Source organism: Eulemur rufifrons, chromosome 7 (genome assembly GCF_041146395.1).
Source record: "Eulemur rufifrons isolate Redbay chromosome 7, OSU_ERuf_1, whole genome shotgun sequence".
In the NCBI taxonomy this organism is placed as follows: domain Eukaryota; kingdom Metazoa; phylum Chordata; class Mammalia; order Primates; family Lemuridae; genus Eulemur; species Eulemur rufifrons.
In genome coordinates, this window is record NC_090989.1 from 254,648,167 (window position 1) to 254,670,706 (window position 22,540).

Below are 22,540 nucleotides of genomic sequence, written 5' to 3' on the forward strand. Positions count from 1 at the left end.
TCTTCCTCCCCACAGGAGTAGTTCCCTTCTCTTCTTCGGTCCACATAAGATGCCACCAGGATGATTCACTGGTGTTTCTGTTTGTTTGTTTTGTTTTTAAGGTTAATATAAGTAACGAGGGGGGTGGTTATGGAGCTATCAGCCATTCACCCTCGGGTGCGAATTACTCTAATCCATTTGCCTTCCTTCCGGCCTCCAGCTGAGTCTCCCCAGCCTGGAACGGGTGGAAACACTGGTGAGGAAAGAGTGATCATCTGGGAGTCAAGATCACTTTGGTGAGTCAGTGTACAGATGGAGAAACTGAGGTCAAGAGTGAGAAGGGAAATGCCAGAAGCTGGGTTAGGAAAGCGGGTAGAGTGAGATCTATGGGCAGGAACAGAAAACATGATTCCCAACACCCAGTAAGCACGTCTCACCGAAGTGCCCTGGTGAAGGTGAAGGCAAAGGTGGTGGGGACGGGATGTGGAAGGAAAGATGAAGGAGTTCAGAAGAGAGGGTCATTCTGAAAAGACCCTCGGGCCACCTGGGATACAATTGCCTGTCCTAAAGAGGAGGACCCAACACCTCCCAAGTTCCCAGCACACATGCACTTATCTGAAGACTCTGGTTTAAGCAGACTTGAGGAATCTCATCTTGCAGCAGGTGGCAGCCTAGTGTCTTGCAAAGTCCATATGCTCTATCTGGGTTTCAATGCCTGTTCCACTACTTATTGGGCTTGCGGACTTCTCTGAGCCTCAGTATCCTCTTCTGTAAAATGGCTGCCTCCTTCTTAGGGAAGACTAGAGTTCATGATTCTAAAGTATGTAGTACACCTAGGACATGGTTGGCCCTCATTAAAGAGGATAGCCTTTTGTCAGGACCGGAAATGGGCTTCTTTAGTTGGTGCTCACTCTTACCACTTCCTGCCTTAACGCTTCTGATTGGCTTGCACAACCCAGTAGAATTCCTTGGAAGTGGTGCATGGAGGCCTGGGACACAGAAAACCTGGATTCAGTTCCTGCCCCTTCCATAAACATGCTGTGTGACCATGGGCTGATGCCTTCATCTGTCTGGGTCTCAAATCTCCTACCTTGCGTTGAGGTTAACAGTCTCAAAATGCTTTATTTATTCTTCATCTCTACCTTAGGAAATAGGTACTACTAATACCCCATTTCACAGCTGTGGAAACTGAGGCACAGAGAGGTTAAGTGGCACACCCAAGGTTATAAATCTAGTTAGAGGCAGGGCCAGGATTCAGGGCCAGGTCTGTCTGACTTCAGAACCTCCGACCTCCGAAGAGTCTCCGTCCTGGAGGACCTCAGCACAGAAGAGCGGAGGCAGACGGGGGGCACGGTGAGCCTCAGGCAGGGCTGCCAGTCTGTGACGTGACAGGTTTGAGAAGGCCAAGGACTGGGGAACTGGGAGTGGACAGGGGACTCCCTCCCTCACCAGGGTAGCTGCAAGCAGACAGGCTGGTGAGGACCAGAGGCCAAGGGGGGCAAAGGGAGTGGCACTGAGGCAGTGGCCCGGGGCAGAGGGGTCCCTTTGAGAGATTCTGGGGCCTCAAAGGTACAGAAAGGAGCCCTGGGATAGAGTTGGGGGGGTTCAGCTCCCAGCTCTGCCTGATGGGCACTGTGACCTGGGCAGATTCCTTTCTGTCCCCGGGTCTCGGTGTCCTCATTTGTAGAGTGAGGTGGGTCCAGGAACTCTTCCGGGCCCGGCCCAGAGCAGGTGCCTGCGAGTGCTTACAGAGCAGCGGAGAGAGCAGAGGGTCGGAGACGATCGTGGCGGGGCAGGGTGGCTTCATGGAGTCACACCCTTGGAGCCAATGCTGATCAGTCACGAGACTATTGCGCACGTACAGCCCCATTTCTCCTCCCTGGCTGACTTGCAGGCATTTATCACTGAAGCCCCATGGTGGTCGGAGGAGGTAAATGGGGGTGGGGGGTGGAGCCTATTTTAAAGCTCTGGGGGATGGCTACTGGGTGGGGGGGGATGGCTACTGGGTGGGGGGGGAGGGACTTGAGAGACTTGAGCCATTTGCTGGAGCCAACCCCAAGTGGTCCAGGAAAAGATGTTGGAAATGCTCTTGTCTAATCCTTAGCGACTGTCATTTAATTCTCTCTCCACTAGAGAGATTGAAAACAGAAAGCCACAGGTAATATCTGTATTTTGTTTGGCCTGCAAAGGGTGTTTAAAAATTTGTAGTCAATATTTAAACACAGGGAGATTTGGAGCAACAAACTCATACACAGATATCGGGGTGTAAGTGGGTACAAGCCCTTTGGAAAGCTGGTTGGTATTTTCTACTAAAAGCTGAACACGTGCAAGCCTGGTGCCCCGGCAATCCCACTTCATTCCTCTCGGACATTGCCTGGCCCCGGGACACATTTTTCTTTGCAGCCAAAGGTTTGTCTGGCTTCTGTCTGCACACCCTGGTGACAGGACACTCCTTCTCTCCCAAGGCGGTGCCTTCCGTCACATCCAAGCCAGTTTTGCTGGTTGCAAAGTGCTTTCTCAAGCTGACTTGAAATGTAAGAGACACACAGACTGTCACAGCTGGATGGGGCCTTGGAGATTGCCCAGCCCAGCAGTCCTTAGCCTTTTAAACCCCAGGGACCCCTGTCATTGCCCGCCCCCCCCCGCCCCCCCCTCCGCCAGGCCCATTGCTGGGATCTATTTTGTCTGCCTCTCAACTTGCATTTATTCCATACTCACCTGACAGGATGTATCTCCACGTGACAGTGTGCTCTGGAATGTTTTAACTACTAAGGCCTTCGATTACAAGCAACTGGTCTGGTCTAGCCCCCTGCTTTGCAGATCAACAGCTGACACCCAGAGAGGAGAAACATGTCTAAGGCCACAGAGTGACAAAGCCCTAACAGACACCAGCTTCCTGGCGGCCATTCACATCTTAATTGATCTCTGGATTGTTCTCATCCAGCTTGACTGCAGCAGATAGCTCACAGCAGAGAGGAAGGGGCTGCAGGAGGGCTAACTTTGACGGAGAGACTCGCAGGGAGGACAGGGCAGTCGGTGGCCCTCAACAGCACCAAGAGAGGGAGGCCAAGTCACTGGGCACAGGTGGTGGGTGTGGGGGACAGACCTGGACGGGGCCCAGGTGGGCAGCAACTAAAGGGCAGAGCCCAGCCCTCCCTCTTCACCCTGCAGATGCCGCCCACAGCGACTACGCCTCACACACTCTACTCTAGCCACCCTCTTCTGCCCTGTCCCCAACCCCCCTCCCTGCCGTGCCCTTCCTACCTCCAAGCCTGTGCTCCTGCTGGTCCTCAGGCCCATGCTCCCCCCTCTGCCTCTCAGATATATCATCAACCAACGCCCACAGGGCTTGTGTAATGCCCTGGTCACCTTCTGCGGCTCTCACTCTTTTAGTCCTTACAGTAGCCCTGCAAGTTGAGTGTTGTTATCCGTAATTTACAGAAAAAATCAGGAAAGTTTAGAGTAGGAGATACAGAACACCTTTGGTCCCAGAGCTGCACGTGCTGGAGGCTTCAGGTTTGCATAAGACTTCATTGTTAAGGGGAGGAAGTGCTTTAAACCAAAGCCAAGGTTCCTGTGCAGGGCAACGAATTACACTGATTCCCACCATGCTCAAGTGAGGCCTAGTGGAGTCAGACCTGGGGTAAGAATCCACCATGCCTTAGCTGTGTGACATTGACCTTGAGCAAATTTTGCAATTGCCCCCCACCCTTCTCAACTTGACTACACATCAGAATCACCTGGGGCACTTCAGATTGGACCCATGGACAGGCCCGGCCCCAGCCTGATCTGAGACACCAGCCCAGGTGGTCTGGAGCCAGGCTGGGGCCGCAGTGCCTTTCCTAAGCCCCCAGGTGAGTCTAGTGTGCACCTGGGCTGAGCGCTGCACCTGCCTCTCTAAAGCGCAGCCTCCTCCTCTGAGAGAGAAACCATAGTTAGGTTACCTATCTCGTGGTGTGATGAGGTTTAAATGCAGTAATCCGTGCAAAGTGCTTAGTACGTTATAAGCCCTCAATACATATTTATTACTGTTAGACTTCAATCCAGACTGATAGACCATCTCTTGGTGACTCCTGCTCTCCCCTCTTAGAACTTTCATAGAGAATAGGAAGGTTCAGCAGGTCACTGACATGGTGGCATTTCAGGCACACTGAAACCAGGCACTGCAAACTCCAGGGAGACACACGACAAGGCTTAATCAGAAGTCTGCGTCCCTCAGGCATTGGGGGGATCTTAGTGCCTCATTCAAAGCACAGGGCAGGTGCCTGGGACGATGTCACCTTCGTAAGTGTCTGGCTCCCAGTACGCCTTAAGGTTGTAAGAAATTACCTATTTACACGTATTCTGCTCTGACAGGCAGACCAGAATTTTAAAATCCTTCTTCAGGTTTCTCACAGATATGGAGAGGAACTTGGGTTGTGATGGACTCAAGGGCTTCCTGAAGAGGTGGCTTCAAGTGCTTGAAAATAATTGCTTTTCCTCTCCTGCTCAGCCATGCTCTGCAGCCGGAGGGAGAAAGGGCGCCCTAGCTGGGGAGAGCTTTGGGATGGGAACCCGGGGTGACACGAGCCCAGGGGGCCGTGTCAGGGAACAAGCAGGCAAATCCAGGGTTGGAGGGGCTGAAGCCTGTCTGTGAAGTGGAGAATGAGGATAATGATGATGAGATGATGATTGAGCAGGTTTGCAAACGTAGCTCGGTGAGTAAACAGCCCCGTTCAGCACCCCAGTTCCTTGGTCCCTGTCATCAGAGATGGGCTTTGGTGGAATGCAATCTGAGACACCAGCCCAGTTCCTTGGTCCCTGTCATCAGAGATGGGCTTTGGTGGAATGCAATCTGAGACACCAGCCTCGGCCAGCTGGAGGACTGCTCTGCCCCCTCATTGCCCCGCCTCTTTAAGACAGAATGGTCTTTTCTTTCCCTAAATAAACATGTCTATTAAAGGTGGTGACGTGTCCCCAGCAGGCAGTAATTGCACCTCCAAGGCCACAGATGCAGTGGCTTCTGAACCCAGGGTTCTACTCTGCCCTGCCAGTCTCCTGCCTGACCTGGGGCGGTCCCTGCCCCTCCCTGGGATTCCGTCTCCTCTCCCGGACAACCAGAGTAACAATGCTGTTAATTCATGTTCCTCCTAGCACAGAGATGAGCCCCTCTGGCTCAAGCCAGAAGTGACCATGCAGGACTCATTTTCAGCTGAAAAGCCCTAGTCCAACCATCTATGTGCTTTAATATGAAATGCTCACCTGCCAGTGGGTAAGCAGCCCATAGCTGAGCCCCCAGGTGCCACCTCCACTCTGGCCTCAGAGCCCCTCCCTGGGACCGCCCCCCCCCACCTCCCCATGACTTACCATAGCCCAGCAGACGGGGACCCAAGGACTGGGCACGGGAGAATTGCGGCCAGGCTGTTTGCTGATGAGTCAGGGCTGGATGTTCTGTTACTCAGTGTCTTGAACATCACACCTGGGCCTGGGGCAGGGCCCCTCCCGAGGCCCCAGCACCGCTCAGCCTTGATGTCGGCTTCCCGGGGAGCCCCTCCTGCCCTTAACAGCAGAGCCCGCCCAGCTTGGAGGAGAACTAGGATGCAGCCCCGAATGGAGCCATTTCTGGACAGCGGCCCTGATCTGGCCACCGCCCCCTTTTCTGACAGGTACTTCTGGTCTAAGCTTTGGCCCAGCTGTCCTCCAGACCCCGTGAAGGACTCTCCCTGGCTGGGTGGAGGCCACACTCCCTGGTTCCTGCCCCCGAGTCACTTTATGTTTCCTTCTCCTCCCGAATATTCCCAGGCACCCTCTGCCCAGGGGCACATCTCGGAAGGACACCCCCGCCCTTGGAGCTTCCTCAGGGGCCACCAGGGGCTGGGGTCCAGTTAGCAGCTCCCTTCCACCTGGCTTGACATTGGCCTCCTGTGTGAGATTTCACTTGAGTCTGTGATCTAGCCCCGTCCTCTCACTGTGCCGATGATTGGGCCCGGGGGGCACATGGGGAAGCAGACAACCCGGGAGCCAGGGTGCCAGGCACCCAGCTGGGGGCTCTGCCAAGACACCTCAAGCCCTCTCCTCTGTGGGTCTGTCCTCCCCTCGTGCACTCTGTTCTGGGGAAGGAATCTTCCATGACTCATATTCCATGTGAACAGATGTGTGGTGGGAAGCATCTGCGTTATTCCAACCTTGGAGCAATTTCTTTCACCAACTTGCAGCTGATGGCTTAACCAGGCTGCAGCCTACCTAAAACGGTTGTTTAAATACCACGCCCAGCACCAGGCGAACCACACCTAAGACTGTGCCATGTGTGGGTTCTCACGATGGATCCCAGTCCAAGCCCTCCCACTGACTTTCTGTGGGACCTGCAGAAGTCCTTTCCCCTCTCTGGGCCTCAGTTTCCCCATCTGTACAATGGTGGTGTTGGACCAGAAGCTCTCAGGGCCCCCTTGCTCTCTGATCTGTTCCTGATTAGGGAGGGGCTCCTCCTCCTGGACCACCCACCGAGGCAGACCCGTAGTGGGAGCTCTAGAGCCAGATTTGGAGACGGAGACTCAGCGCCAGGTCATTCACCTCCGCTAGCTTTCCCAGTGTTTGCAAGGGCAACATTCGAAGCCAAGTTTTGCAATTCGCACCGCTTATGAGTGAATTATTTTCTCTCTTTGAGCATCAGCGCCCTTACCTGTCAACTGAAGCTGATAGCTTTTGTCCTCACAGCAGAGTTGAAGGGTCTGTGGCAGAGCCTCCCAGTCTTCCCCCGTGTCTGTCTTCCCACTGAGCTACAGAAATGGGAGCCTCATATTTTCACCACTCTAAACAAAGACTACATTTCCCAGCCTCCTTGCAGCCAGTTGTACCATGTGACTAAGTTCTGGCCATTGGGCTATGAGTGGGAGTATTTTGGGGGGCAGCTTTGGGGAGGCCTCCTTTGCAGCAGCAGGCATGCACATGTTGCCTGTTTGTCCTCTCCCTCCCTCCCTGCATCCTGTCACCTGGGATGTGATGTGGTAGCTGCCATTTTGGATCATGGGGACAGTGCCCACTGCTAGGGACAGCCAGACGGGGAATTGGGAGGGGGCATATTCTTGAGCATCACTGAGCACCTCTCAACTGCTTACCTCTGGGGCTTTTTTTTTAATTTAAAGAAATCAGCTTCCATCTTACGTAAGCCATGGTTGTTAGGGTCTCTGTTACTCAGAGCTGAACCTAATCCTCACTCACTGCCGTGGGATCTGATGAAATTGAGTGGTTCTCATCTAACCAAGTCACTCCCTGTCTTAAGGTCCCTCTGTGCCTCCTCAGGATGACACCCAGACTCCTTAGCAAGGTACTTCAGGCCCTTCATGATCTGCTTTTAGGGCTCTAGCCTCAGCTCTCTCACTGGTCTCCACATGGCCCATCATACCCCAGACCCCAGCCAGGAGGAGCTGCTTGCTGCTCCCCAAGCCATAGGGCTCCCTCTCAGAAATGCCATTTCTCCCCTTGATTTGGCCTTCAAGAATCAGCTCAAGTGTCACCTCCTCCAGGAAGCCTCCCCTTATTTTCCCAGATTTTGTTTTGTTGTTTTGTTCCATTTGCTATTTCTCTGCTCTCTTGGCACTGCTGGACTTTCTCACATACTATGAGAGAAACACACCAGTTTCCATGTCTGTCTGCCTCCCCAGTCTGTGAGCCACCTGAGGACGGGGATGGTGTCTGATTCACCTCCGTACTGCCAGGGCCTGGCATAGGTGGGCCGTCAGGAATAGGAGCTGCATGAAGGAGGGCACGGTGGGTGGCGGATGCTTGCTGATGTGGAAACTGCCAGGCCTGGTGGGGGGCTGTGCTGGGGAAACAGTCTCTGAACCAGAAAGAACCAGCTGGAGACAGAGTGGAAGTCACAGCTCCCCTACTGCAGCCACTGCTGGAGCCAAGAGGCCCTTACGTGCTCCTTGGCAAACCTGCGCCACACGTTGTTGACGGCGGGGCGGCATTGCAGGCTCGCTCAATCAGCAAACGTGTGAAGATACACTGGGTCCCTGCCAACACTTTGTACTTCAACCCTTGCCCATAATGGCCCGTAAGCAGCCAAAATAACAGGCTGGGAACGTCAATTAACTGGGTGTCACAGATAGCATGCGATTGGGCTCCAAAGCTTGTGGCCGCAGGACCCTGCTACCAATGAACATTACGTAACAGCTTTGCCACAACTTTCTGAGGCCCTGGTCTCCTGGGGCCCTTTTGTCCATGTTGTATTCCCCTCTTTTTACGGTGGTGACCACTGAGGCCCAGAGGGAGGAAGGTGCCCAAGGTCACACAGAGAGGCTGTAGCGAGGCTCCGACACCCAGCTGTGCCCTTTGCACCACCCCACCCCGTTCGGTGATTGCTGGTCTAATGACTAACGGATTTAGACAAAGACAGGGACCCACGGGTCATGAAGAGGCAGATCCATTACAGAGTCTCTGAACTGGGAGGACACAGTCTACTGATTTGGTAACATGATACATATGTATATTTTTTTATTTTTTATTATGAGCAAGTTTAAATATACACAAAAATAGAGACAGAATAACAACCCCCTTTGTGCCCAGCAGCTGCTAGCTTAAGTAATTATCAACACCTGCTGTTCTTGGTGACATAATTTGGAATCTTATTTCCCCCTAGGAAACTGGAGGAGACGTGTACTACAGCCAGAAAGGTCCTTTCAAATTGCAAACTGGAGCATGTCAACCTCCCCTCCTCCTTCCTCAAAATTCTTTAGTCGGATCCTCTGCTCTGGGAACGAAGATGGAACGGAGCCCCCACCCCAGACCTAAACAGCCTACCTCGGGACTTCTAAGTGAGAGAAAAGTACACTTTCCTTTAAGCCACTTTCATTTTGGGTTTTCTCTTATGTCGGTAGTTCTCAAACCTGGCTACACATTGGAATCAATGGAGGGGCTTCAAAACAAAATATCAGCAAAACCACCTCGCCCAGTGCAACACCCAAGGAGCCCTACTGATCTGGAGTGCTGCTCAGGGACCTGCAGTTCTAAAAGCTCTCCAGGTAATGCTAACGCACAGCCACGGTTAGGAACTGCTGTTTAATTATCCATGTCTGAACTATTTAACAAGTCTGGCGGATACATGATTCAGCTGAAAAGTCATCTTCTCCCAAGAAGTCCAGGGAGTCAGCTCAGGGCTCCCTCCTCTGCTTCCACAGAGCTTGGTGCTAATCTCTGTTAGAAGGTGCACCGCAGTTTGCTGCATTCATTTTATTTGGGCCAGTCTCCCTGCTGCCCTCTGAGCCCCTCCAGGGTGCCTGGCACAGAAGTCAGAACTCTCACCTGGGCCTCCAAACCCTCCAAGGTCTGGCCCCTATGTCTTCCAGTGTCATTGTCCCCTTGGCTCTTCCTGCTTGTGTCATGCTTGTCTTCTTTTAGTTCCTTAAATGCACCTTGATCCCTCCTGTTAGGGTGGGAACTCATAGCTTAGGATGAGAAAGAATTCTCATCACAAAGATTAGAATCATTTTAAAGAAAGACAGTTTATTTTACTTTCTAAAGGGAGGGAAGGGCATAGCACAAGAGAAAGTAGAAGTGCCATCTTGCTGGGAGGATAAGGGGATTTTGTGGGGATAAAGAAAGAAACAAACAAACAAAAAAAAATGATTGCTACCAGCCAATAGCAGAAAATGGCTGTGAGGCTGTAAAGTGGCTGCGTCTGTTTTTCCTTTTTTTCCTCTTCTCTGTGAGGCTGGCTGATCAGTGTCCTTGGAATGTGGTCTGGTGAGCGTGGGAGCTGGGGACAGCTTGCAGCCCTGCTGTCTGCTCAGGGCTCTTCAAGGCTGTTAACACAAACACTCAAATGAAACAATTTAAGCCACAGGTGGTTAATCTTAAATATGAGTTGAGCCACAGGTGGTTAATCAAACAAGGGGCTGTTGTGTGCTATGACCTTTCTCTTCGAAGGGACAATTATGTGCTGTGAGTTTTCTCCTTTTTTTCCCCTTTCTATTAAATAGTTTCTTTTTCTCTGTTAGATAGTTTATTAGCAAGGCCATCCTTTCACCTCCCACCTCAAGGCCCGTGCACATGCCTGTACCTTTCCCTGAAGCTTAACCTGCCTGCCTGGCTCTGACTGGTCCTTCAGTGCCCATCCTCTACTCTTGCTACTCAAAGTGTGTTGTGGGCACCAGCAGATGAGGCATTGGCATCACTGGGGAACACGTTAGAAATGCAGAATATAAAGCATTTATATTTAGCAACCTTTAACAAGCTCCCCAGAATACATAGAATACTATGGTGCAAAGTTCTTACTCATAAATATGATTGGGGTAGAGGTGGGAGCAGGAGAGTCCCATTTTCAGAACAAAAGAGGGATGCTGGGCAAACAAAACAAAAGATGTTCCCACCATAATTACAGTGTATTTACACAACAGATTATTGTTGGCCATCTGTCCTGCTCCCTATAAGTCAGGGACCATAAACTCAAATGGCTACAAGGGCTGTACATGAGTGAATCAGAGTATTAACTTCCTGTTGCTGCTCAAACAAATTATCACAAACTTAGTGGGTTAAAACAACACAAATTTATTATGTCATAGTTCTGGAAGCCAGAAGTTTGAAGTGTGTCTCACTGTCAGCAGAGATTCAATCCATCTAGAGACACTAGGGGAGAAGCTGTTCCCTTGCCTCTTCCATCTGCTTGCATTTTTGGCTGTGGTTGCATCACTCCAACTTCTGCTTCCGTCCCCACATCTCCTTCTCTGACTCCTGTTTTCCTTTGACAAGGACTCTTGTGATTACATTGGGCCTACTCATATAATCCAGAATGATCTCTCTGCCTCAAGATCATTAACTGCAAAGTCTCCTTTTGCCATGAAAGGAAATATCTCCACAGGCACCAGGGATTAGGACAGAGGCATCTTTAGGGGCCATTATTCTGCCTACCACAATCAGTGAACCTGGTATGAAGCAATAGGGGGTGGTGAGGCCTATGGCAAACTGGAAAGTGAAACTCCTGTCTAAAGAAAGCAGCTACCACATGCATCTTTAGCTGACTGACTGTTCCTCAGGAGTGTGCAGACCCAATGGAGCTAGATCTTGCAAATTTTCAAGAAAAACTAGAAGTATAAATTTGTAATATGAAATAATATAACTAAACTGAACTGGGTTTGTTTGCCCACACACAGTGGAAAGCCAAACACCAAAGTACCAAGTTTTTGAAGCAAGAAGGGTTTACTGTCAGGTGGCGAAGAAAAAAAAAGGAGACAGGAATTAGACTCAACTCTGTCACCCTGATCTGGGGTTTGGGCAGGTTTTATGGTCAGAGGGTAATGAGGTGGATCTGATTGGATCTTGTGATGCCAGGAGACACATTCTGACTGGATCCTGCCATGGAGTGATGCCAAGGTGCTGACTGGATCCTGGATCCTGCCGTGCAGTGTCCGCTTCCTAATTCAGTACCCACTCCTCAGTCCAAGCACTTAGGCTCCGTCTATGGTTGCACACTTGATTCATCTGGGCATGCTCAGATTATGTGACCTTCAACCTGGGGGTCCATGGCAACTGAAAAATAACTCACAACTTTGTTGCAGAAAAGTAGAACCAGATTGGTCTGATGTGGTTTAAATAGCTCAATATTTAAACATTAGAAAGCATAAAAGTGGGGGGAACCCCACAACCTCTGCTGGGGCCACACAGAGCATGTGTGCTGGCTTGAGACCAAAGCTGCCAGTTTGTGGCCTCTGATCTGGAGCATCCTCACTGGGACAGTTGAGATAGGATTGATTTATCTTGTGCTGCTTGTCACTGTGCCAGAGGGAGAAGGGGCAGGCAGGTGTGAAGGGCAGGCCCCTCCATGCCCAGGGAGGGGTTGGCATAGCCCTCCTACTTACCACCCTCATTCTTCCCTTTATAATCTCATCCCCTGACCTCTCCCCAACTCCACCTCCTCGCTCCCCCAGGAGGGAGCTTCCAGCGCACCCGCAGCGCTGCCTTCAGCTACTGCTTGGGTCATTCGCATGTGGCTTTTCTCCTTGCCTTAACTGTCAGGAGGGGAGCCACAACCAGGGTAGTGCAGTCAGAGCTGGGCCTTCTGCTCTGCTAGGGCAAACTCACAGATGCCATTGCCATGTGTAAACACCGAGGCAGCCTCCTCTTCCTCCTTCCCCCATCCTCCTCCTCTTCCTCCTCTTCCCCCTCCTTCTCTTCTCCTCATCTCAGCTGGGTCTTTCTTAGTCTCACTGATGCTATCAGGACATTTTCAAGAAAACAGAAGCCACTCTAGGTGTTTTGAGTAGGAAGAGATTCAGTACAAGGAATTAAAGACTTATGTAAGTGCTGGGAGGCTGGGAAATCAAGGGCAGGAAGTCGTTTTCAAGAAATCTGGAAATGTTGGGATTAGGGAAAGGCTACCACCAGTGTTCTCTGCTGCCTGTGGCCTTGAACTGGATGCCTCTCAGGGGGCTCCTCAAAGCCATGGGTAGCAACCCACATCTGCAGATGCCCATGCACCAGCCACATGCTCTGCTTCCATCCCATATTTGTATGCTTGTGCAAGAACCTGGTTTCTAGTTTGAACTCTGATACCAATCCCCTGTGTGACCTTGGGCAAATCACTTTCCATTCCTGGGTCTCAGTTTCCTCAAGCATAAAAATGAGGTGCACAGGGAGGGAAGAGGAAGGAAGACACGTAGGCAGAAGGAGAACTGAGTTTGTGGCAAATCCTCAGGCCTGGTTTTGTTCAACAACATTCAGACTTTGGACATGTTCAAGTGTAAGCTTCACTTAGAGGTTCACTTAGAAAAACAGAGGAAGAAAACATATTTTTTGGTTTGATTTTAAATGCATCTTATTTTTACATTTCCATTCCCTGCAAGTTCTCAGGTCTTGACCCAGTCCTCCCTCATCAGTTCAAGTGTGGAGAAGGATTATGCTCCGTGTAGAATAAATGCTTTGTACCCCAGCACAGTTCACATGCCTTTTTGTTTGGAATCTATCTGATCTGTTTATCATTCTCAGAGCTGGGATTTCTTCAGTAACTTTCCAGACATACAAGGCTCTAAGGCACTGAAGGATAGAAATAGCTTCTCTTCCCCCACCGGCCCAGTGTAAACACATCCATGATGACATTCCCTGAGGATAATGACCTGACTGAGGCTTGTGTTATCTCACTCTTTCCCCTCTAATCCACAGGGCTCCAGGCCCAATATCCATTATAGAGGCCTGGATCCTTTTCACTAATTCAAAAGCTGAATCCAACACATTCCTGAGAAATAGCCTTCTGCAAAAATAACTTGTGCATTTTGCCCTCAGCCACTGCACATTCATCCCTCTCGCTAAGCCATAAATGTCAAGCATTGTGGAAGATTCTCTTTTTTAAAATTTATTTGCTGCTTTTATAAACGCCTTGCAACAGGACCACTTTGATGAGGCCTGATGCCAGCCACAGCTTAGGAAGTGTCAAGGGTGAGCGTGCTGGACGGAATCTAGGTACAGAGCATCTGCAGGGCCAGTCACTTTCTGGAAACATCCATGATGAAGTCATGAAAGACCAAAGACCACTTAGGCCAGCACTTCCCAAATATGGTTGCACACCAGAATCATAAGGAAAGCATAAAAAAAAATTCCTGGGCTCCAACCCACCTATCAATTTAGAGTCTCTGAAGGTAAGACCCAGGAGGTTATAAAAAAATTTTTTTGAAGCTCCCTTTGCAATTCTGATGCACAGCTAAGTTTGGAAGCCACTTGTCTAGTTCAGTCCTTGTAAGAACTAGGATTTTGCCAAATGGTTGTCTGTCCCTCCTTGTATTCCTCCAGTGATGGGGGGCTCATTGACTTTCAAGGCAGCCCCTCCCACACATAGCCAGCTCTGCTTCATCAGGAAGTTCCGCCTCTGCCTTCCTGAAACTTCCCCTCACTGGTCCAGCTCTGCCTTCTAGGACCCTGCAGATCCTCTCTGGTTTTGCTCTTCAGAGATTTGGTTTGGAGGACACAACCTTGTCCCTCCAGTTCTAAAGGGTGAATGCCTCCAGTTCCTTCAGCTGCTCCTCACAGGGCACAGCCCCCAACCTTCCCCTTGGGGGTTATTTCCTGTCTGCCGGCCTCTCAAACCTATCACAGCTCTCCAGCATGGTCTGAACACATGAGGACTGGTACCTGCTTTGTCAGGGACTCACTGCTTCTATCAACAAGGCCTATTAATGATTGGCCAATTAATCATTAAGTCAATCAATCCCGGCATGCCAGGCCAGTGCCAAGGCATACTTTAGGGGAGGAAGGAGAGGCTCTGCTAGGGGCTCACACCGTTGCTGGGGAAACCCAAGGAAAGCCTGAGCATCAGGGTGTCAAGATGCAAATGAAGAGCTAAATTTTGCAGAAGAGCTGTGAACATCCTAACCATGATATGGTAGCAAAAGATTCCATAGCGATGTAGCTGAAGGAAAGAACTATGTGAATTAGGTCCAGGCAGTGACATGTGAACACTCTGCCTATGTCGAGAGGCAGGGATTTCATACAGGGGATTGGGTGCTGAAAGAACTGCTGGAAGGAGCAGAGGTAGAAGAGGCCTTAGCTAGACCAGGACTGACTCCTGGAACAACATGGATGTGGCCTGCCAGCCTTGTGACTTATCTGAGGCCACCGCTGACACACTTGCAGCCTCCATTCAAAGAGCCAGGGGCAGAAGTCAAGGAGCCGCTGCAGGCACAGCTGCCAGTTCTCATCAGGAAGCTGGAGAGAGACGGTCACTGCCTGCTGCAGAACATCTCACGTTTCTGCCATCCTGCTAGTGACAGCCTACAGCACAGGACAATGCCCTCCCACACATTCCCAACTTCCACTCTGGCAGGAGTGCTGCTAACTGGCAGTTCACCTCCAGAACCTAACTGGGAAACATAGCTGTTGAGGCACGGTGTGGGTGCAGTGTCAGTAGTCCGTCTTGGCATCTTTATAGCAACAAGATGGAGACAGTCCACTGCCCGACAGTTCACCCCTACCAGGGAATTCTGTGCCACCTTGGAGAGAATGATGTTGTCTATAATTAGCGATAAGAGAAGAGTTCATAATGGAATCCTAAGTTTTTTTTTTTTTAAGCAGCAAAATAGAGGTCACTATATGATTTCATTTTTATTACAAGAATTTCCTGCAGAGGAGAAAATACCAGCAGGATGAACACCCAACCCTAATCATGGCTACCTTTGGATGAAGGGATTACAGTGATTTTTTTTCCTTCTTTTTCATCCTTTTCTGTGTTTTCTAAGCTTTCTACATTGTATATATTCTTATTCTTAGGACAAAACCTGCATTTTTGAAAGTGCACAAATATAAAATCTTCTTAAAGGAACTGGGGGAAAGGGTAGTGAAAGTGGAAGACACTCAGAAATTAGTGAGGCGAGGCAGAGAAGGGGTTAAGGAGTGGCTCCAGGAAGGCGATCGACCGCGGTGTGTCCTGTGCGTACCCGACGAGAAATGCAAAGTGTAGCTGGGGGCCAGCCTCGGAGAGCCTTGCCGTGCGACCTGGGGAAGCCCCTGCCCCTCTCTGGGTCTCAGTTTCCCCTCCCAAACGAGCGTCTCGGGACTCCAGATCTGAGCAGTGTGGCCGCTGGGCGTGCCGGGCTGCGAGTGACGGCGCGCTGGAGCGGTGCGGGCCGCCGCGGGGCAGAGGGCTGGGGTGGTGACAGGTAGAGTGTTGGGCCCCGCGCACGCCACGCCGGCCAGCGCCTGGAGGGAGGAGCCTCGGGCTGCGCGGAGGCGGGGCCCACGGGGAGCCCGGGGCGGGTAGCTGCAGTAGACCTGGGAGAGTCGGAACCTGAACTTGAACCTGAGCCGGAGCCAAGCCTGCCGCAGGTAACTAACGCCCGTCTCCCCTCGTCTCCTCGGGGCAGGCCGAGGCCCCTGTCCCTGCGGCGATGGAGTCGTTCCCCTCTGGGCCCGGGCTTCCTGGTCTGTGGGCCGGCCTTTCCGCCTGTAGGACTCCCTCCACGCCCCGTTTCCCCACCTCGTCCCTGGCTGGCGCTGGACGGCCCTGAGGACACAGACTGCCCCCCCCCCCCAAACCTAAGCACTCCTGCCCACCCGGCCCACTCCAGCCAAGAGGCTGGGACATACGCCCCCTCCCCGCAGAGGGGGTGGGATGGGCGCAGAGGGGGTGGGAAGGGCGCCGCCAGGGTTCCTCAGGGTCCCTCATACCGAGGAGGTCTGGGCTTTCCCACATGGCGCTAATACAGGGTGAACCGTAAAAAACGGCCCCTATTCTGAGGAAATGCAAAGCTAGGGCTGTGGATGCTGTGTGTCCTCAGTGAGACCCTGAACCTCTCTGGTGCCCAACCTTCTTCCAGAATGGGATCATCATCCACCCCGATCACCCAGGGACTGCAGGCAGGCTTTGTGAATTTGGGGTGAGAAGATGGCCTGCAAACTGTAAAGCGTGGTGTGCCTGTGAGCCGCGATCTTCCTACCCGCAGACCCCGTATAAGGCCCGAGAGTAGGAACAGCCTTGGGGAGGCGGGAGAACCACCTCCCCTGCCTGCTGAGCCCCTCCAGGCCCCTCCTGGAGGATTGGTGACTCCCCCTTTCCCCCCTCCCCTTGGACTCCTCCCCCTCAGACCCTGGCCTGTTGGCAGTGAGGCTGCTACTGTCCCAGCATATGGCAGAGCCCTGAGCTAAATGGAACCTGGGGGTACCCTCAACTTTCCCCCAGAGGGCGCTTTCTTGGTCATGGCTGCTTTTTATGGGGTGGGGCCCTTGCTGCAGCCTGGCTTTCCTGAATGAGTTCTTTGTTCCTCTCCCTGCCCAGGGCTGGCTAGGGGGTGAGACAGGAGGGGGGCCACGGGGGGAGGCAGGTGCAATTCCTTTTGCTGCTGGGCGGGGCAAGTTTCCTGTGAGAGAGCAAACGCTGAGGGATTCAATCCTGGCTGGAGAATAGCTGCTTCATCTAGGAACTTTACACACTTTAATTTTCATTTCATAAATTTTATATGCTGTTTAAATTTTATGGTACCTGTTGTTTAAACAACTGATATGTTGTTCACATATCACTTCCCCCATATGTGAGATGCCCCATGGGGCCAGCTGTTGAACCGCCGGGCTGACACTGTTTTCAGAGCCGTGGCATAGGAACAAACAGGCCCTCTTCCCAGCTGCTGCTGCCTGGCTGCTCCTCTGGGCGAGCTGAGGTGTGGCTGGGACCTGTCCCGGGGGCTAGACTAGGTTTTCTAATGTCCTGGGTGGAGCATGTCAGGCTTTTTATATGCAAGACCCCATTGGACATTACCCCATGGGGCATTTCTCATATGGGTGAACTGAGGCACACAGGGGAAAGGACTCAAGCCCTTCTTGCAGAACCACTGTATCGGAGTCCCTTTGACATCTGCTCAAGTCTTAGGTGAATTCTTAAAAGGTGTTTGTGGAGATTTCTATGTTTCCTGAGTATATCCTTCAATGACTATCTCTTGAGCAGCTGCTCTGTAGCAGGCATCATTCTAGGCTCAGGGACATAGCAATGAATGAAACAGAAAAAAAAAAAAAAATCCCTGCCCTCATGGAGCTTACATTTTATTGGAGGAAGACAGATAATGAACATGTGAGCCTGTAAAGACAGGGTTTGGGATGGGAGATGGAGAAACTTCTAGCAGGGTGTGGGGATAGGGAGTGTTGCAGCTTTATAAAGGGTGGTCAGAGAAGGCCTTGCTGAGGAGGTGGCATTTGAGCAAAGACCCTGCGGAGGGAGGGAGGGAGTGAGGTAGAGCATGACAGAGTAGGACCAGAGAGTTCTATAGGTCCCTCGCACCCCTTACAATCCATGTCTTTAGAGGTAATGCCCCTTTATGCTGGAATCTTGGGACGTCTGAGTTGGTGGGCCTCTGGGTGCCCCCTTGCCCTGTCCCTCCTGTTCACACTGGTTCCTTCTGTCCCTCTCCAGAGTGTCAGCATGCTGCGCTGCCTGGTGCCCCGGCTGCTCTGCCTCCACGGCAGGACCGCCCCGTACTCCTCGGCAGCAGCCCTCCCAAGCCCCATCCTGAACCCAGACATCCGCTACAACCAGCTGTTCATCAACAACGAGTGGCGAGATGCGGTCAGCAGGAAGACCTTCCCGACAGTCAACCCTGCCACGGGGGAGGTCATTGGGCACGTGGCTGAAGGGGACCGGGCTGATGTGGATCTGGCCGTGAAAGCTGCCCGGGAGGCCTTCCGCCTGGGGTCCCCCTGGCGCCGGATGGATGCCTCCGAGCGGGGCCGGCTGTTGAACCGCCTGGCTGACCTAGTGGAGCGGGATCGTGTCTACCTGGCTTCACTGGAGACCCTGGACAACGGGAAGCCTTTCCAAGAGTCTTATGCCCTAGACCTGGATGAGGTCATCAAGGTATACCGGTACTTTGCTGGCTGGGCTGACAAGTGGCACGGCAAGACCATCCCCATGGACGGCGAGCATTTCTGCTTCACCCGGCATGAGCCAGTTGGTGTCTGTGGCCAGATAATCCCCTGGAACTTCCCCTTGGCCATGCAGGGCTGGAAGCTCGCCCCGGCGCTCGCCACAGGCAACACCGTGGTTATGAAGGTGGCGGAGCAGACCCCCCTTTCCGCCCTGTACGTGGCATCCCTCATCAAGGAGGCGGGCTTTCCCCCTGGCGTGGTGAACATCATCACGGGCTATGGCCCAACAGCAGGGGCGGCCATCGCCGAGCACATGGATGTTGACAAGGTTGCCTTCACGGGCTCCACGGAGGTGGGCCACCTGATCCAGAAGGCCGCTGGCGACTCCAACCTCAAGAGAGTCACCCTGGAGCTGGGCGGCAAGAGCCCCAGCATCGTGCTGGCTGACGCCGACATGGGCCACGCCGTGGAGCAGTGCCACGAAGCCCTCTTCTTCAACATGGGCCAGTGCTGCTGTGCTGGTTCCCGGACCTTTGTTGAAGAATCCATCTACGATGAGTTTCTCGAGAGAACCGTGGAGAAAGCCAAGCAGAGGAAAGTGGGGAACCCCTTTCAGCTGGACACGCAGCAGGGGCCCCAGGTGGACAAGGAGCAGTTTGAAAAGATCCTGGGCTACATCAAGCTTGGCCAGAAGGAGGGGGCAAAACTCCTCTGTGGCGGGGAGCGTTTTGGGGAGCGTGGTTTCTTCATCAAGCCTACGGTCTTTGGTGGCGTGCAGGATGACATGAGGATCGCCAAAGAGGAGATCTTCGGGCCCGTGCAGCCCCTGTTCAAGTTCAAGAAGATTGAGGAGGTGATTGAGAGGGCCAACAACACCAGGTATGGCTTGGCTGCCGCCGTGTTCACCCGGGACCTGGACAAGGCCATGTACTTCACCCAGGCTCTCCAAGCTGGGACCGTGTGGGTAAACACCTATAACATCGTCACCTGCCACACGCCATTTGGAGGCTTTAAGGAATCTGGCAATGGGAGGGAGCTGGGGGAGGACGGGCTTAAGGCCTACACGGAGGTGAAGACAGTCACCATCAAGGTTCCTCAGAAGAACTCGTGAGAACAGCCGTGGCATAGGCCCAACCCCAGTCCGGCGGTTCCACAATCACCTAGACCAGTGGCTGCCAAACTTTTCTTGGCCATGGATCCCCTTTATTTGTTCCAAATGAACTCTTAGTAGGACCCCCAACAAATAAAGCAATTAAATCAGAGCTGTTCTACTTAAAGCAGGGAGGGGGGCTGGGCTCAGAGTCCTACCCGCCTGCTCCCCAGCCCCAGCCCCCTTGGTGGCCTGCGAATTGCTTCCATGAAACCTTAGAAGTCTCTGGAAGACAGATGAAAACCCACTGATCTGGACAATAGTTTTTAGTCCTGCTGATCCAAGGACTTTCCAATGGGTTAACTTGATGGTGTAGTGGATGGACTCAACGCAGACATAGGCTTGGAAGGCATTAGGAGTTTGAACTAGGTGGACACCAAATCTTGGCCTTACTCTTTGTTGGCTTAACCTGAACACCAGGGTGTCTTTCCTTTTCTAAGAACCAGTTCTGGCTGTTCTTCTTCATAGCCCTCCATTTTACTGCCGATTTTCCTTAATTTGAGGGAAGGAGTAGGCAAAGAATATGTTTACATAATTATGCCTTTAAAATAGGCCTAGACACCCCAAATATCCATCAACTGATAAGTGGATAAACAAAATCTTTCCATGGAATATTCCTTGGACGATTTGGCCATAAAAGGGAAAGAAGTACTGACATATGTCACAACATAGGGAGCCTTGAAAACATTCTAAGTGAAAAGAAGCCAGACATACAAGGCTACAAATCATATGATTCCATTTTTTACGAAATATCCTGACTAGGAAAATCCACAGAGACAGAAAGTAGATTCGTGGTTGCCAGGGACTGGGAGAGTAACTGCTAATGAGTTTGGGATTTCTTCTTGGGAGGTTTTGAAAATGTTCTGGAATTGAACAGTGGTGATGGTTGCACAACTTTGTGACTATACTAAAAACTATGGAATTAATTACGAGATGTGAATTAATTTCATTTAAAAATTAAAACAAACCCATTCATTCTGTTAGTCTCAATGTTCTCTTGCTGCTGAACATTTTACAGTCTTGGGGATGGAAGGGACCCAGGTGGTAACTCGTCAATCCCCAGCCAGGTGCAAAGTCCCCTCTGCAATGTTTCTATTTTTGTTTTCTCTTGGCTGGGTGACAAAGCACAACTGTAAGACCCACAGAGAAAAACTCTGGGTCCTGCCCAGAGCAAGTCCATCTCATTTCGAGGCTTCTACTGGCATTGCCCCCGCCCCCCAAAACCACACCACCCCTCAAGCCCAGCCCAGCGTCGGGGCCATCCTGACATGCTGGGGGTTTCCTGAGTTTCCAAGGGCAGAGTTCTTTATGGTTATTGCTAGTCTTGCTGCTTTCATTCCCCACGTGGTGGGAGTAAACGTAACCCCAGCCAGCCAGGCCAGCATAAAGAAGCAGAATGCTGGGCCCATCCCTCCTGGGCTTCCATCTTTCCAGACTGTGTGGCTTACAAGTCACCCTACTTTTCAGTCTGCCCGTTCTTGTGAGTGCACATGCTGTCATCTCCTATTGTCTTACCTAGGCATCAAGGTGGTTTTGTTCATTATTGTGACTTGCGTTTGGCTGGAAGCCTTCTTGAGGGTTCGGGGTCTATTTGGATGTCTCACCTCCCTTTCCTAGGACCTCCTGTCTATACCATTTGTCTACGGCTGAGGTGATCCTGACTCTTCCCTGAAGTGCACCTTCTGCCTGTATCTCTTGGAGGCCGCGGGCACCTTTGCTGCACAGTAGCGAAGGGGAAATGGGAGTGCATGGGTGGGTGTCTCTAATGACTAACATCCATTCTTTACGTGATTCTCAATACTTCTTAACCCAAGAGGAACTTTGTGGATGGTGTCTCAGTATGGGGTGGGATTGGGAAAAGACAGTCTCCCAGCCCTGAAATTCTGAGTCTGAGGCAAATTGTGAATCAGCTCAGCCCTCTCGGCCCCTCCCCACCCATTTCACCACTGGTGAGCAGGGAAGTCTAACACAATTCAGGCCAGACCCTGCCCGCAAGACTTCCTCGGTGGTGGATGCTGCAATTTTGCGGCTTCCACCTGTTCAGCAGACTTTGACCAAGCTTTTACTCTGTCGGACACTGCCAGGCACCTTGACATGCTGTTCAAGCCTTGCTACAATTCTATAAAGCAGGTGCTGGAGTTTCTCTCTTTTTTTTTCCAGATGAGGAAACGGAAGCTGAGAGGTTTAGTAAGCAGCTCATTTGAAGTCAGTTCCCCATGAGCATGTGCCAGGGCCCATAAATGGGGGGTGTACTGAGGGGCATGTCTAATCCACTCCTGAGCCTGAAGGAGCCACGGCAGTGCCGAACAAGCCCAGCACACCAGCGACTTTGCTGGGTCCATCAGGGTTGCTGCTCAATCACTGGTTCTCCTGACCAGATCTGAGCCCTTTTAGGAACTTTAATTTGGGTTCGCTCCATTCTGGGTGTGAGGCTGGCTTCTGATGTCCACCTTGGGAATTCATTTACGCCGCTCATTTATTGGTTTAAGAAAGAAAGAAAGAAAAAACAAAGGCCCTGGCTCTAGGCTGGTTGTGGGGGAAGGAGAATTGAGCGAGACAGTCTCTGCCCGGCAGGAGCTCACAGTCTGGCAGGAGAGACACACAGCAGGGTGAAAAGGGCGTGAGAAGTAGCATACACAGGCTGTGAGATGGTGAGAGGAGAGAAATCAGGTCTATTAAGCACCCACGATGTGCCGTCTCCCTTAATGCTTCCAACCACCTTGTGGCATTTAGTATTATCATGCTACACCTGCTACACATCGAGCCCCAGAGATGTGCAGGTCTTCTGACTGCTGCACACCAATGCACCCTGGGGCATCCAGCTCGGCCCAGGGACAGGTCCAGTGCAAAGGGACACAGGATCCTACTGGATGCAACCAGGCTGAGGGACAAGGGAAGGGTGTTCCTGGAGTCTCCGAGAAAGCATGGAGGATTGGAGGAAAGGCAAGTTTTCCCATAGGGAGGGGAGAGGCAGGGAGGAAAGGCTGGTGGGGGGCAGGCAGGCACTGTGAAGGGGGCTCCTGCACCCTGCAGGGAAGCTCACACCTTGTCCTGCAATGGGACGCCCCTGAGGGTTTTAAGAGGAAAGTGATGGGATCA

At 51.9% G+C, this 22,540-nt stretch overlaps 1 protein-coding gene across 1 annotated transcript; it reads left to right on the plus strand.

Annotated features, from left to right (window-relative positions):
* Positions 1-15,668: 15,668 nt before the first annotated feature.
* On the plus strand, positions 15,669-20,421 carry ALDH1B1 (aldehyde dehydrogenase 1 family member B1). The gene is made up of 2 exons (XM_069474458.1): positions 15,669-15,765; positions 17,840-20,421. The coding sequence occupies exon 2, from the start codon at positions 17,849-17,851 to the stop codon at positions 19,400-19,402; it is 1,554 nt and encodes a 517-aa protein (XP_069330559.1). The 5' UTR covers positions 15,669-15,765; positions 17,840-17,848; the 3' UTR covers positions 19,403-20,421.
* The last annotated feature ends 2,119 nt before the right edge of the window (positions 20,422-22,540 follow it).

Bases quoted from the DNA above. Each gene is read 5' to 3' on its own strand.
- ALDH1B1 (XM_069474458.1), top strand. From the start codon at position 17,849: ATGCTGCGCTGCCTGGTGCCCCGGCTGCTCTGCCTCCACGGCAGGACC.